The sequence below is a fragment of the Pinus tabuliformis genome, chromosome 9 (genome assembly GCF_031772625.1).
Source record: "Pinus tabuliformis cultivar Carrire ecotype Pingquan chromosome 9, CPIR1, whole genome shotgun sequence".
Classification (NCBI taxonomy): Eukaryota; Viridiplantae; Streptophyta; class Pinopsida; order Pinales; family Pinaceae; genus Pinus; species Pinus tabuliformis.
In genome coordinates, this window is record NC_142307.1 from 969,032,798 (window position 1) to 969,045,896 (window position 13,099).

The 13,099-nt window shown below is 35.9% G+C and overlaps 1 protein-coding gene across 1 annotated transcript in view; it reads right to left on the minus strand.

The window, feature by feature from the left end:
- Positions 1-2,913: 2,913 nt before the first annotated feature.
- The window catches only part of LOC149151952 (sucrose nonfermenting 4-like protein), a 472,173-nt gene continuing 461,987 nt past the window's right edge, over positions 2,914-13,099 (minus strand). Inside the window, exons 12-13 of the mRNA XM_089444377.1 lie at positions 3,735-3,837; positions 2,914-3,594 (exon numbers count right to left, since the gene is read on the minus strand). Of these exons, the coding sequence (XP_089300503.1) occupies positions 3,503-3,594; positions 3,735-3,837 (195 nt within the window). The 3' untranslated portion in view covers positions 2,914-3,502. The remainder of the gene's footprint in view (positions 3,595-3,734; positions 3,838-13,099) is intronic.

Sequence of the window (13,099 nt, forward strand, 5' to 3'; positions counted from 1 at the left end):
TATTATGATGACCCACAGTATTCTAAGATAAAGTTATAAAAGAGAATTGGAGTTCACTTTGGGCGTGCATTGGTTATTGATCTTGATAATTGTTCCTAGGAGCTCTAGTAGCTCACTGTGAGGAGAAACCCTAGCTAGTGGTGATTAGTTTTGGTGGTGAAACATCCACCCTAGCTAGTCAAGAGGGAGAACCACTTCAGGTTCTTCATTGGCGCTCATTAGAGAAGAAGGGTTGAAGATTCGAGTCCAGATGAAGGGTCCAGCTACAGCAAGAGTGCATCTTAGAAAAAAGGGAAGAATTTTCTAGGGAATTGCAGCGAGGGATTGAGCCAGAGAATTCTCAAAAGGAAGCCGAATTATCTCCAGTTGTCAATTTCTCAGGGTTTCTAAAATAGATTGATGTAAATCTTTCTCACTATTACTAATAAAATTGGTTGGGTTTTGTTGTGGTCCAAATTACTAGTCCAAATTTTTTGTGATTTATTAAATTTTTCGACAAAGTTATTTTTTGGAAATTTCTTGAAAAAAATTGACAAAAAATTACAGATTACATAAAAGGGACATAACAACTACAACTACTATACTCAACTATGCATCCTTAAATGGGTCAAAATCTTTGTTACACCAGAACGACTCTCGAGAGGTGGGAAACTCGTTCCAATGGTTCCCGCACTCCCGGGAGCTTTGGAACGATATGGGATCATTTCCTTTTTGGCAGGAGCTGCAATGGGAGTTGCAGACCGTTCCGAGAGCCTCGACGCCTAAAATATTTAGAGTTTCGGTGTTCCCACATAAATTTGGCGCCAAAAAAACTCCAATTCCCAAATTTCATGCTTGCTATCTTAAGTTTTTAGTTCATCGGCAGCTGAAAGGAATTGGTCCACTTATAGTTTCATTCACTCTGTTAAGAGGAATAGGCTTACCTCTAAGAGAGCAGAGAAATTGGTTTATATGCATAGTAGTCTTCAACTTCGCTCGAGGAAGCTACCTGAGTATTTAGAGGGCCCTGCAATAAGATGGGATGTTGATGCTGAGGATAATTCTCAAATTGATGATGATGAAGATAATCCTTCACCAGATGCAAGTTTAGTTGGCATGCCTTTGGGTAGGATTACAGACGCTCTTGATATTGATGATGGTGATGGTGGAATTGGAGTGCCTAGCGAGGCTCAAGGTTATATGGATGCTCTTGACGCCGAAGATTGCACTTTATGATATCTTCAACTTTAGTCTTTAATGTTATATTTTGGGCTTTGAGCATTTTTGAACCATGTATTACTTTGCCACTTTGAGCATTTGTCATTTTTTTTACCATGTACTACATTGAGCATGCTAGCAATATGAATATTAATATGACGAGTTCTTTGATTTTCACTATGTTTCTTAGATTCAAAAGTGTACCTCAAATCATTTACATTCTCAAATTTTCATTTTTGAATTTGATATTCATATAATGAATTAAAATTTTAAATTAATTTTAATATTGGAATATTTTGATTATTATATATATATTTTAATTTTTAATTTTTTTATTATATAATATTACTGCTTCTTGGAAATTTTAAGGAAACCTCTAGTTGTTCCGGACACCCATACCCAAGTTCCCAATGTTCCCACATTCCAGAAACTCATCAACATAGGTCAATGTATTGAAAGCTTTATGTATGTCAAACTGTATGTCTAATGCTTAGGATACGCATTTACCAATTGTAGTGTGTTGATCCCGTAAGTACAAATTTCATGTTCTCAACCTGTTGTTTTCTTCTGGAGAAACTGTGTATCTTGATTGAAATGACCAATGTTTCGAGTGGACGCTCCACCCATCATCAGGGACACATTAAATACTGGTTGTTTTGAGTGGACGCTCCACCTATCATCAGGGACACATTAAGTACTGATTTGTCCCAGCTTATGTGCACTTTGAGTCAGTTCTATTAATTCATTAGTGGAGAGAAATTGCTTTAAGTACTGATTTGTCCCAGCTTATGTGCACTTTGAGTTCTATTAATTCGCAGCTTATGTGCACTTTGAGTTCTCTTAATTCATTAGTGGAGAGAAATTGCTTTATGAGAACTTATCAGCCTACTCAAAAATAATATTCAAAATTGCTTAGTTCTCCAAAAGTGAAAAGGTGTATATGTCATACCTTCTTCATACACAAGATATAATAATGTGGCACGAGAATAAACTACATTTGCATCCACAATACTAACCTTTCAAGGCAAATAAATTGTTGTTTAAAAACTGTGCTAAAAAAAGGGTGTAAAAGCACACGATTATATTCAGAGGATACCCTTGAGCGTCAGAGATTGGACGCTTATCAAATAAATGGAGCACGTAGAAAAAATAAAATTGATTATCCCAAAAAATCAGGGATTTGCTTTTATTAAATAACACAATAGTAAAAAACTGTGATTTAAAAAAGGTGTAAAAGCACACGATTATATTCAGAGGATACCCTTCAGCGTCAGAGATTGGACGCTTCTCAAATAAAGGGAGCATGTAGAAAAAATAAAATTGATTATCCCATAAAATCAGGGATTTGCTTTTATTAAATAACACAATAGTAAAAACCATTTCTGAGAAGTATTTTGCGCGGCAGAAGAGGAGTTTGCCCCAGAGTACCCCATCTTCTAAGGTTAACGCAAAGAAAATACTTGATTTCATACAGTTTGAGATCTCCTATGTTTCAGTGGTTACAAATGATGTCAATAGAGAAATTTATCAGCACAGCCCGGAAAAGAGGTTATGATAAATGATAAATTGTAGTACCCACATATGTGACCATGCAAGAAAGTACACATCCTTCGGTATAAAGGAAACATGTTTCCTAAGGATTACTTCATTTAAAAGCTATGAATTTTACAATTTCAATATGGCTTTGTATTTCAATTCAAAATATGTTCCACTCACTTGAAATCAAGAAATCTGTATCCTCGTTCAAATTATTTTATTCCCTCTAAGAACATCTGTTTATTTACTTATAGTAACACTTTGTGTTACTGTCACAACAACTCTTAAAAGAATGTGAATACTTTAGTGAGTGATGCAAATACTATCCATCATATTTTATCTCAGCACTGAACATAAGATCCCGAGTGAGGAAACTCCATCCTTTGATCTACAACGCCACCCTTATATTGTTCTTGACATGCAGACTATCAGAACGGTAACATAAATACTATTCATGAGAAATAGTACACTGGCTATACTTGACAAACGTTGATGGTGATAGATACCAAGGTGGGAACTTCATCCTTCACTTACAGATCCATCTTTATCATGGATGCAAACTATGGGAAACACTAAAATTGAATGCACTGCACATAAATTAAAATATGCCCCAATGTTTCCTCGTGTAAAGGAAAACAAATATATAGAACCTAGCTCACTAGGATAAAATCACAAGGTGTGCTCTAATCAGCCACAAATAGCTGTAAGAGCCAAAATTGACGTTACACATTGCCCCAACCGGTAGACGGAAAAATTTGAGAGTTCGAAACTATCTGAAAAGAAAGTTAAAGATGTCCCTCAAGGAGATAATACCTTCAACACGGTTGCTACCAGCTTCCACGCATATAAGCCGCCGTACACCTAAAGCCCATCCCACCAAAAAACAACCACCAAATACAAAGCGTACTTATCAGAGAAATTTAATGTCTTTCCAAAAATTAATTCTGTTATCAAGGGCAATCTCTGCAAAAGCAAACAGCATATAAGATTAAAAACTCTACCAGGAACGGCTAACTGCTCCATGACCATTTGGAGGGTGTCAGATCGTAAACACATATGACACCGAACTCCAGGGGACATTCCATCATGAGACGACTGCAGAGCCTGTAATTCCAAAACTAAACAAACAATGAGGGAACTTTCTCCTGTCGCCAAAGAATATAACCATAGCAAATCATAGATATTGATAATTAACTTTTCACAAAAATATCCAGTTAAGATCCGTCATATCCCAAATTACTGTCTTCAAAATAAGCTTTCCAGCATGATTATAACAAGGCATGACATGTGAAACCCAAGAATGCATGACAATGAATAAAATATGAATTGCTAGTAATTTAAGGCTTGTGAAATCCATGAACCTTGTTCTTATGGTCAAAGTTAAGTCGAACAGCAGGTGCAATCAGCATCAGCAGAAGAATCCGTTGTGGGTGTAAATACTAAAGTAGCATCATCAGCAATAAATAGTATATACTAAATAAGATTCATCATCATCAAATAGTAAATACTAGTCGTGAAATTCTAGTTCCCAAACGGTGGTAGGATCTTAAAAAATAATGAAGCAAACTCTTTCTGCCGTGCTCCAAATTCTTGTCAGCTAAAATCCCTCTCAGGAAATGAAAAACGGCAGCAAGAACGATGAATGCTTTATAAAGTGTTCTTTTCATTTTACCTTGCATGAGCCTATGACTCACTGAGTTTGATCTAACTTCCTTTAATCTTGCCTCATCTTCTCTGATGGTCTCACCGTGTTTGACTGAACTGCAGGAGTACTCATAATTTGACCTATGCATATGTAGGCTAACAAGTTAAAAAGTGTTAGTAATGAAACAACTAAAGAGCCTGCCAAGGCCCAAAGTTGCTGATAAATTACAATGAACTTATCGAGTACAGCCCCTATAGTACTACCAGTTACCATGACTGGTTACCCAAGCAATCCAGTGGATGTTAGCGTACCATAAGGATACCACAATTAAAATTATGCCCAGGCTGGTTATCTTGATGGTTAAATTGTTGAAGCTGATATCCCAGAAATAAATTAATAATGTACTAATTTGAGGAATCTGAATTAAATATGAAATCTGCCATGATTCTGTCATCAGAAACAGATCTACTTATACTAGAAACATATCCTATTTGAGGAAACAGATATGACCCAAAATACACAAAAAACCCAAGAATCCAATATGGATATGAGATTCCAAGGACATTCAGACACAAGTGAGGGCTTCCCCAAGGTGAATATGGTAGCCATGCATGTGGTAGTTAACAGAATACCAACAAAACTATGTGTTACACCAGATATTGTATGGGCTGTCTGAGGACCAATTCATAGAAGCTTGCAGGATGACACCCATGGATTTTCTATGTACCAGTTGAAGAACTGTGGGGCGCTTTGTTATTCCACATGTTATTTTGTGCCACCTTCATTTCTTACCTGACCCTTGACCAACCAAGGGGAAAAGCGACATTGTTAAATGATGACTTGGCAGTATCATTTTCATGCTCCTTGCCCACTTCAGTTGTTATCATGTTTATTGGTCATATATTGTATCATTGCTGGAGGTTGCTTCAGCGACATACTATGTACACTGTTCACCCAAAATTTTCATCCAACTTGGTGTCCAAGTTATTCTGGCACCTGCAGTCATGTGCCAATCTATGCCCATAACTTCTCCTTGGACTACAACGCTAGATGCCTTAGTCTATCCAATGAATGAACAAGGCACACGCCCATCCATGGCCTAAAAACATTCCGTAGCATGCTTCGATTTCACACTTAGACATTAGCAAGTATACATATGGAACAACACATTCAAACACGCATACATTGACATCCACACATGCAAACAAGATATGAGAACAAGCACATTCAAGGTGAGTGCTTAAAATCCTTACACCATATACGGAAGAATTTTTCAATACAATGATACAAGTTACAAAGGTATAATGAGGGAAATGACTGAACCCACAGCTCATTACAACAGTACAAAGACTAAGGAAACTATCTTGCCCAATGCCCCATAAAACAATCTTCAAAATCAGTAGCAAGGGTACCTACCAAGCTCATCTCAAGAGTAGCTTGACCAACTCATCTCTGAACTCATCGGAGAAGTTGACCCAACTTGTCCTAAAACTCACCTCAAGGTTGTCATAAACTTGTCTCAAACCTTGGCAAGGTGACAAGTCATTTTGTCATCCTACAGACTTGGCACTAAGCAAAAGTAACTTGGCTCCTTGCATGATTTTGCTTAATGAACTCCTCTTACCCGAACCTACCCAAGATGATTATCCTTGTGTTTCACCATTTGCGCTTCATTGATGTGTTAGCCAATGTTATCAGAACTGAACCGGTGACCGAACTGAAAACCCTATGAACTGGGAACTGGTCGAAACCGGTAAAAAAACTGGTCGACCAAAAACATATAAAATATTCAAATTTTAAAGAAAAACATATATATTCATGTGCATCCATATGAATCCAAACCATTTATGCACAAATAAGCAAAAGTCCTTATTTATATAGCATGTAAGGGTGCACAACTAAAATAGCATTGATTGCAATCCATCTCTGAACTAAAAATACAACAACAAACAAGCTCTAGATGCCCTCTTGAATCTAAAAAATAACATGCTACAACAAATACCTGCCTATCATCAAAATCATTGCCTATATTCGGATCTTCATCATCAATATCTCCCTCTAAGCATTAAAATAAGATAGAAAAAAACGTAGCATTTCAAGTCAAGATTTTGATTCACTGATGAGTACATTTTTAGTAGGGCCATGATAGAGTTCAACAACCAATTCCACTAACATCAAGGTACATAGAGGGTTTCATGTTCTTGATTAAATACTAGTTCCATACCCTTGTACATGGCAAAATCCGATGGACATGTTGCAAACCCCCAGTGGCGAAATCAACGGAAGCTAGATTAGGGTGATTTCTCTTTACTTTGATAATTGCTTGTGATGTTCTTTTACTTAACTTGATGTAGTTGTATTTAGCTTCTTTTTCTCTTGATTATTATAATGTTCTTATCATCAAACAACTACCAAACTAAGAAGCTCAACGAGACAAGAAGACACAAAATGTAGGTTGCTAGTCAGAAACCTCTCTCCTCTTGACAGAAAAAACTACAAGAATACTACTCTTTTTATAGAATCTTCAAATGACGAATTCCAAGACCTATGACCAAGACCAAGACCAAGTCAAACCTCTGCCATCGTTTTAAAAAAAGCCGAGTCAACTCCGACTTGGCCGAGTTAGATTGAGCCAATGACTAGCCAGGTCGACTCGATGGCCAAAATGGAACCGCTAGCCAGGTTGTTACCGAGCCAGTCGTTGACTCGATCGACTCGGTAACAACTCGGTCGACTCGGTAATGGCTCGGTTGGCTTCGTAACAACTCGACCGACTCAGCTCTTTGACAAAAATCCTGAAGCACATTTGTCAAAAGTTGTTCCGCCTCCTACATATCAAAGGTTGGGTTGTTGTTTATTGCGTATTTATAGCCCTAAAGAAATCTATCACTGTGAGAAAGTTTTCAAAAATTACAAGGCCGAAGTATGGTTATCCTAGTGGAATGAATTAGAAAACTGAAACAAAGCATGGAACCATACAATGTTTTTAAAAAGGCAAACGTTCTGGCAATGGACTAATAAATACATATTTACCTCTAATTGTTCTGGAGCTTGACCAAAATTAGATCAAGGGTTTTGAGACTTCATTAGTGGTAGAGAATTGGTATTATTGTTGTTGTAGTCTAGTGATTGTCCTTAGGCTGAGGCAGAAAAGAATCCTTGCATTGGTGGCTAAGTATGAACTTTGTATTGTACAGTGCACTGGGTGCCATTTTGATATAATGGATACATTCATGAGCCTACTTTGATCATATGTTGTCTTCTCTCTATGTTCTAAAGCTTTGTGTTTGGAAACATGAATGAAAATCATTAAAATTGTGTTTTTTATAAAATAAAATAAAATAAAATAAAAAACAAAAATTTAAAGTATTTTTTACAATGACCAAGTCATTGAAATCAAACAAGCCGAGTCGATACTCAGTCAGAGTTGGAGTTGACCCTCGGTTGTTTCTGAACCGAAGTCGGAGTTTTAAAACATTGACCTTTTACTTGATGAACTTGCTTCTCACAAAGTAAACCCAAGTCAAACTAGCTTCAATTCCTCAAATTTTGGCCTTACTTCAGATTCTCGACTTCTACTTCAGGTCTGCACTTTTCGGTCTTCCTGTTCTCTCTACAATTTCGCATGTGACTGAATTTAGGGCAGAATTAAGTCTTTCCCTTCTTTGTTGAGCTTGCTCTTTTCTTATAAGGTTCTCAACCTATTTCCTTGATCTTTTGCTTCCAAAATTTGGCTTCTTTTGAGGAGTTTGCGATTTAGTCTTACTATAGTCACATTGATGCCCTAATCTCGCACGTGTGAAGGATGATGGCCAAAAAACAATCCTCAAATACTTCGCTTTCTTCTCCCTCTTATTCTCCTTCTCTTTGCTAGGTATTCTTGCCTTTTTGTGCTTCAACACACTTGCTTGAAAAATGCTTCTTTGATGAGATCGAGTTCTCCCGTATATATAGGCTTCTCATGGTGGTCGAATAGCCCTTATGAGGTCGACTTGTCCGTGCTTGTAGGCCGACTTGTAGACTGTAGGCCAACTTGATCTTGGAGGGAGTCTTTTGACTCTTTTGACACTAAATAAATTCCTCTTACATAATACAACATGCCCAATAGGGTCTTTCATATATGTCAATGACTCAATTAACTTCTTGACTCTATAACAAACCCTAGAAGCACTCAATGGGTGCTTGACCTACAAATAAATTGACCTAGAGCATGAAACCCATACTACAAAAATAATAATAATAATAATAATATGAAGACTGAACCTAGTTACCTATTTCAGCACTGTCTCTTACATTAGAGGAAATTTGATTTTGAAAGGTTAACGTTGAATTTGCATGTCATAATATGTAATCCAATCAAAATCCTTTAAAATTCAAAAGAGATACAGGTGTGACTAGGCACTGGCAAATTTTTTATTAATATAATTTACCTATCTCAAGTGTGAGTGGTCCCCAAGCGACCCAAAACTACATTAAATATTGAACATAAAATTAATATCTTATTTTGTAAAAGTTATAGTATCGATAATATTTTTAATGACGTGTAACTCATTTGAATTTTAAATTTACCTTTTTAATTTAAATTTCCTTAAATCTTGTGTAAACAAATTAATTTAAATATAAAATATATATACTATTATTTTGAAAAAAGTGCATTTATTTGGTTAATTTAAATTTACCTTAAATTTAAATTTTAAATTCACTTTTTTAATTTAAATTTTATTAAATCGTGTTAATAAATTAATTTAAATACAATATATATGGTTATTTAATTTTAATGACGTCTAAATAATTTAAATTTTAAATTTAAATTAAATTTAAAATTTGTTTTTTAAATTTAAATTTTATTAAATCTTGTGCTATATATATTTTTATTTTGATAAACATCACATTTATTTGGGTAATTTTCAATGTTCCACCAAGACTTCGGGACAGGGAGACGCACAAAGGGGATGTGTGGGCATACCCTCAAATTTTAGGGAAATTTAGGGGGACGGGGGGGCGTCGGGGCATATAATCTTTTTCTTTTTTAAGATATATATATATATATATATATATATATATATATATATATATATATATATATATATATATATATATATATATATATATTCATATTCTATAATGAAAGCATAAATACATACATACATTGAATTAAATAATGAAATATAGTGATCTATACTCATCATCCTTACTAATACATACATGATTCATCCATAGACCACGAGATTCAATAATGAAATACTCTGATCCATATTCATTATTCATTATTCATTATTCACCATTCCAGAATCTACATTGATTTAAAAATTAAATTCATCATTCTAGATTCTAAATTGATTTAAAATTTAAATTCATCATTCTAGAATCTAATTAATACTAAGAAAAATAGACTATAATAGATACTGAAATCTAAAGTCTAGAATAGTAAATTGATATAGCTAAAACTCAAAAACAATGGACTGATGAGTCTAAAATTCACTCTAAAATACACAGAGGGCTTGGTGCTCTTGGTTAAATACTAATTCCATACCCTTGTACATGACAAAACGCGATGGAAACATTGCAATCTATCGAATCCTCAATTCCTGAAAAACTGTTAAGTTTGCTAGATTTTGAGTGAGATCTAAAATTCTACTTTCTCCATATGAAATCCAATGAGGTCGGAACCACTCTCAAACATCCTGAGTCATTCATGGTAGTGTTAAAAATTTAAGTGAAAGGATGAAAATGAAAGATAAAGGAGAATGTCACTTTTACTTTAAGAATTTAACATTACCGTGAATTGCATAGCATTAGTAGGGAAATATGGTCAAAAACTAGGTTTTTCCTGTCATAAATCATTCATTGTTTACAAGCAAATTTAAGGGGGGCGCATAGCCCATTTTGAGGGGGGACGCTCAGGCGTCCCCTTTTTGGGAGTCACGTCCCCCACACTAGGGAAACGTCCCCCCTGCATATCCCCAAAAGAGGGACGTGGGGAAACGTTTCCCCAAACGTCCCCCCGTCCCAGGTGTGTGGGGTGCAAGGGGTGCGCGCACCCAACCCTGGGGGACGCATCCCCGTGGAACACTGGTAATTTTGATAAAAGTAAAATAATAAAAATGATATATTAAAAAATTGTCTACATGGCAATATTTTGTTAATTTCTTAATTTTTTTCTTAGGTGACTATTTTTGAGTTGAAATTTCCTCTAATGACTAGGGAGGTATTCATAATACATACAAGGTACTTGGACATTCTCATACTAAAGAATTCTCATAAGAAGAGTCGGATTGGTAAGCCATCTCATAAGCTATCTTCTCAGCTTATATCAGTGCATCTCATCATATCAACCAACATTGTCACATAGCAAGGCCTTGACTAACAACTCTATCTCTCCACAAGATTAGAGCACAATGTTGGGAGACCAATGATTTATAGACACCTTCACCATTGTCTCTCAAGGCACATACCCCATCTGGATGTTCACAAGGTATGTCCTTCTAGGACCATTCTTGTCTTGGATTAACACATCCTCAAGGAATTTCCTCTTCGACTACTCTTACCTATTGGATGCCCTACCTCATCCTCAAAGAGTATCGGTATCAGTCTCATATGCTTACCCAATCCTCCATTCTTTCTTCATAATGAAGACAAGAATGATGTGTCTATCTCTCCCTCTCAACTAGGGAGGATCTACTCATTCCTATAAAAGGAATATACCCAAGCTCCCTCTTAACTAGGGACTTGTTACCAACAACAACTATCTTCTCTTCGGTGGAGATCATGGTACTATCAGCTGCTTGTAGGGCTCCTCCTTTCGGCATCATGTCATGGATGAACTTCAACTTCTTCATCATGGAGCCTTCTTCTTCTAGAACTTCTTTGTAGGGCATCGACCATCTTCTTCATCACTTCCCTTCAATGAAACATAATGTTGAACCAATAGTCATGTCATCCTTTTCTTCATCAGAAAGTGATCTTCTAGTCCACATTTGGCTATCCTTCATACAACTACCTCTTCCAAGTCATGTTTCTTTCAGGATCTTCCATCCAATCTTAGTTGTAGATGAACTTCTACAACCCTCTTTCGGTAGCCTTGTTACAACCCAACCAGATGCTTTCTTTCAAAAATAAAAAATGAACATCAAATCAACATTACCTCTTTATGATGGCCCTTTGTCATGACATCTGCTTCTTGCAACATCAACATCCTTTCGCATACTGTATGAATCCATCTCCAAGACATACATTACCAAGGTTCTCCTTTTCCAACATACATATCAGGGTCTTCATACCTTCTCCATGGAGATGTCATAGCTAATCCTTCTTGTTATCAGATGTTGATTACTTAACTTATCTTACGTAACTACAGATACATCTTTCACAAACTCTTCTTTCATCTTCTTCGCATATTGCTTCCTCAGGATCTTCTATACATAGTTCCTTCATCATAGGAACCATGGTTGCCAACCACCTCATTTTTTTTATGAGGTCATATAATGTTGATTTCATCTTGTCAATATGTAGAAGAGTTCAAGGTACATTGTATTCATACCTTCATGTATCATTCATAAGGAAGAGTCCCTTCTTCAATCAAGGTACATTGTATTCATACCTTCATGTATCATTCATAAGGAAGAGTCCCTTCTTCAATCATGCTCATGAGATAGAGTATTCAATCATTCTATCTGCAACTATATGATGACTTTTATCTATCTCTTACCAAATATATACATACCTCTTCCTGCATGTGGTCATCTAGACTTCCTTTCCTTGCTTTCAACCAATTTGACATGTTGCACATTTTTTTCATCATACCATCCTTCTAAACTGTGGATCCCACACAAGGTGGAATGTAGACTATCCGCGAGACACTTGCTTCTTCTAAGTAGAGGTGAACCTTCTAAAAAAAATTCCAATGGAGGATCTTAATGGTCCGCATTCAACAAATGCTTTTATCTAATGATGATGAGGTGTGACAAACTTTTATCTTCTTATCTTGCTAGATGACTTGTTGCTACTTCAATTATCTTTTTATACTTCTAATGAAGATGCCATGAGCTACTTCCTTTCTATCATGTACTATGACTGCTTCACCCATATAAACTTCTACTTCAGTTATCTGTCCATGCCTCTAAGATAATGTCATCTCCATTTTTGTTATAATGCATCCTATCATACTTGTAATGCCTTCCATCATGACAACTATCTTACAAATTGATCAGAACTAAGTGTAGGAGGTTATCTTAGTCATAATAAAGGTCTTTCACTTCCTCCTTTGTTCTCTTCTTTTCTGGTTCTTCTACTTCTTCGGTGATATGGGCTTCATTTCTTTTCTTTCTCTTCTTTTCCTTCTTGAGTTTAGGACAAATCATTTTGAAATGCCCATACTCATTACATTCATAGCATTGAATCTTAGACATATCAATTTTCTTTTGAAACTTCTTTCGAGGCTCAAATTGTCCAAATATACCTTTCCTTCTTGCCATTACTACATATGCTTGTGTCTGTTCATTTGATCCAACATTGTTCTTTGGCTTTAATCTTGTTTCTTCAATCTTGCATAATCAGCACAGATAGTTGAATGGAAGGGTTTCCTTCTTCCCATAGATGCTTGATACAAAGTTGCCCCATTCATCAGGTAGTGCATTGAGCACAATGGTGGTCATCTCTCGATTAGACATTATTCCTCTTAAGGTATGAATCTACCCCTTATTCCTTTGATACCTTCATCTT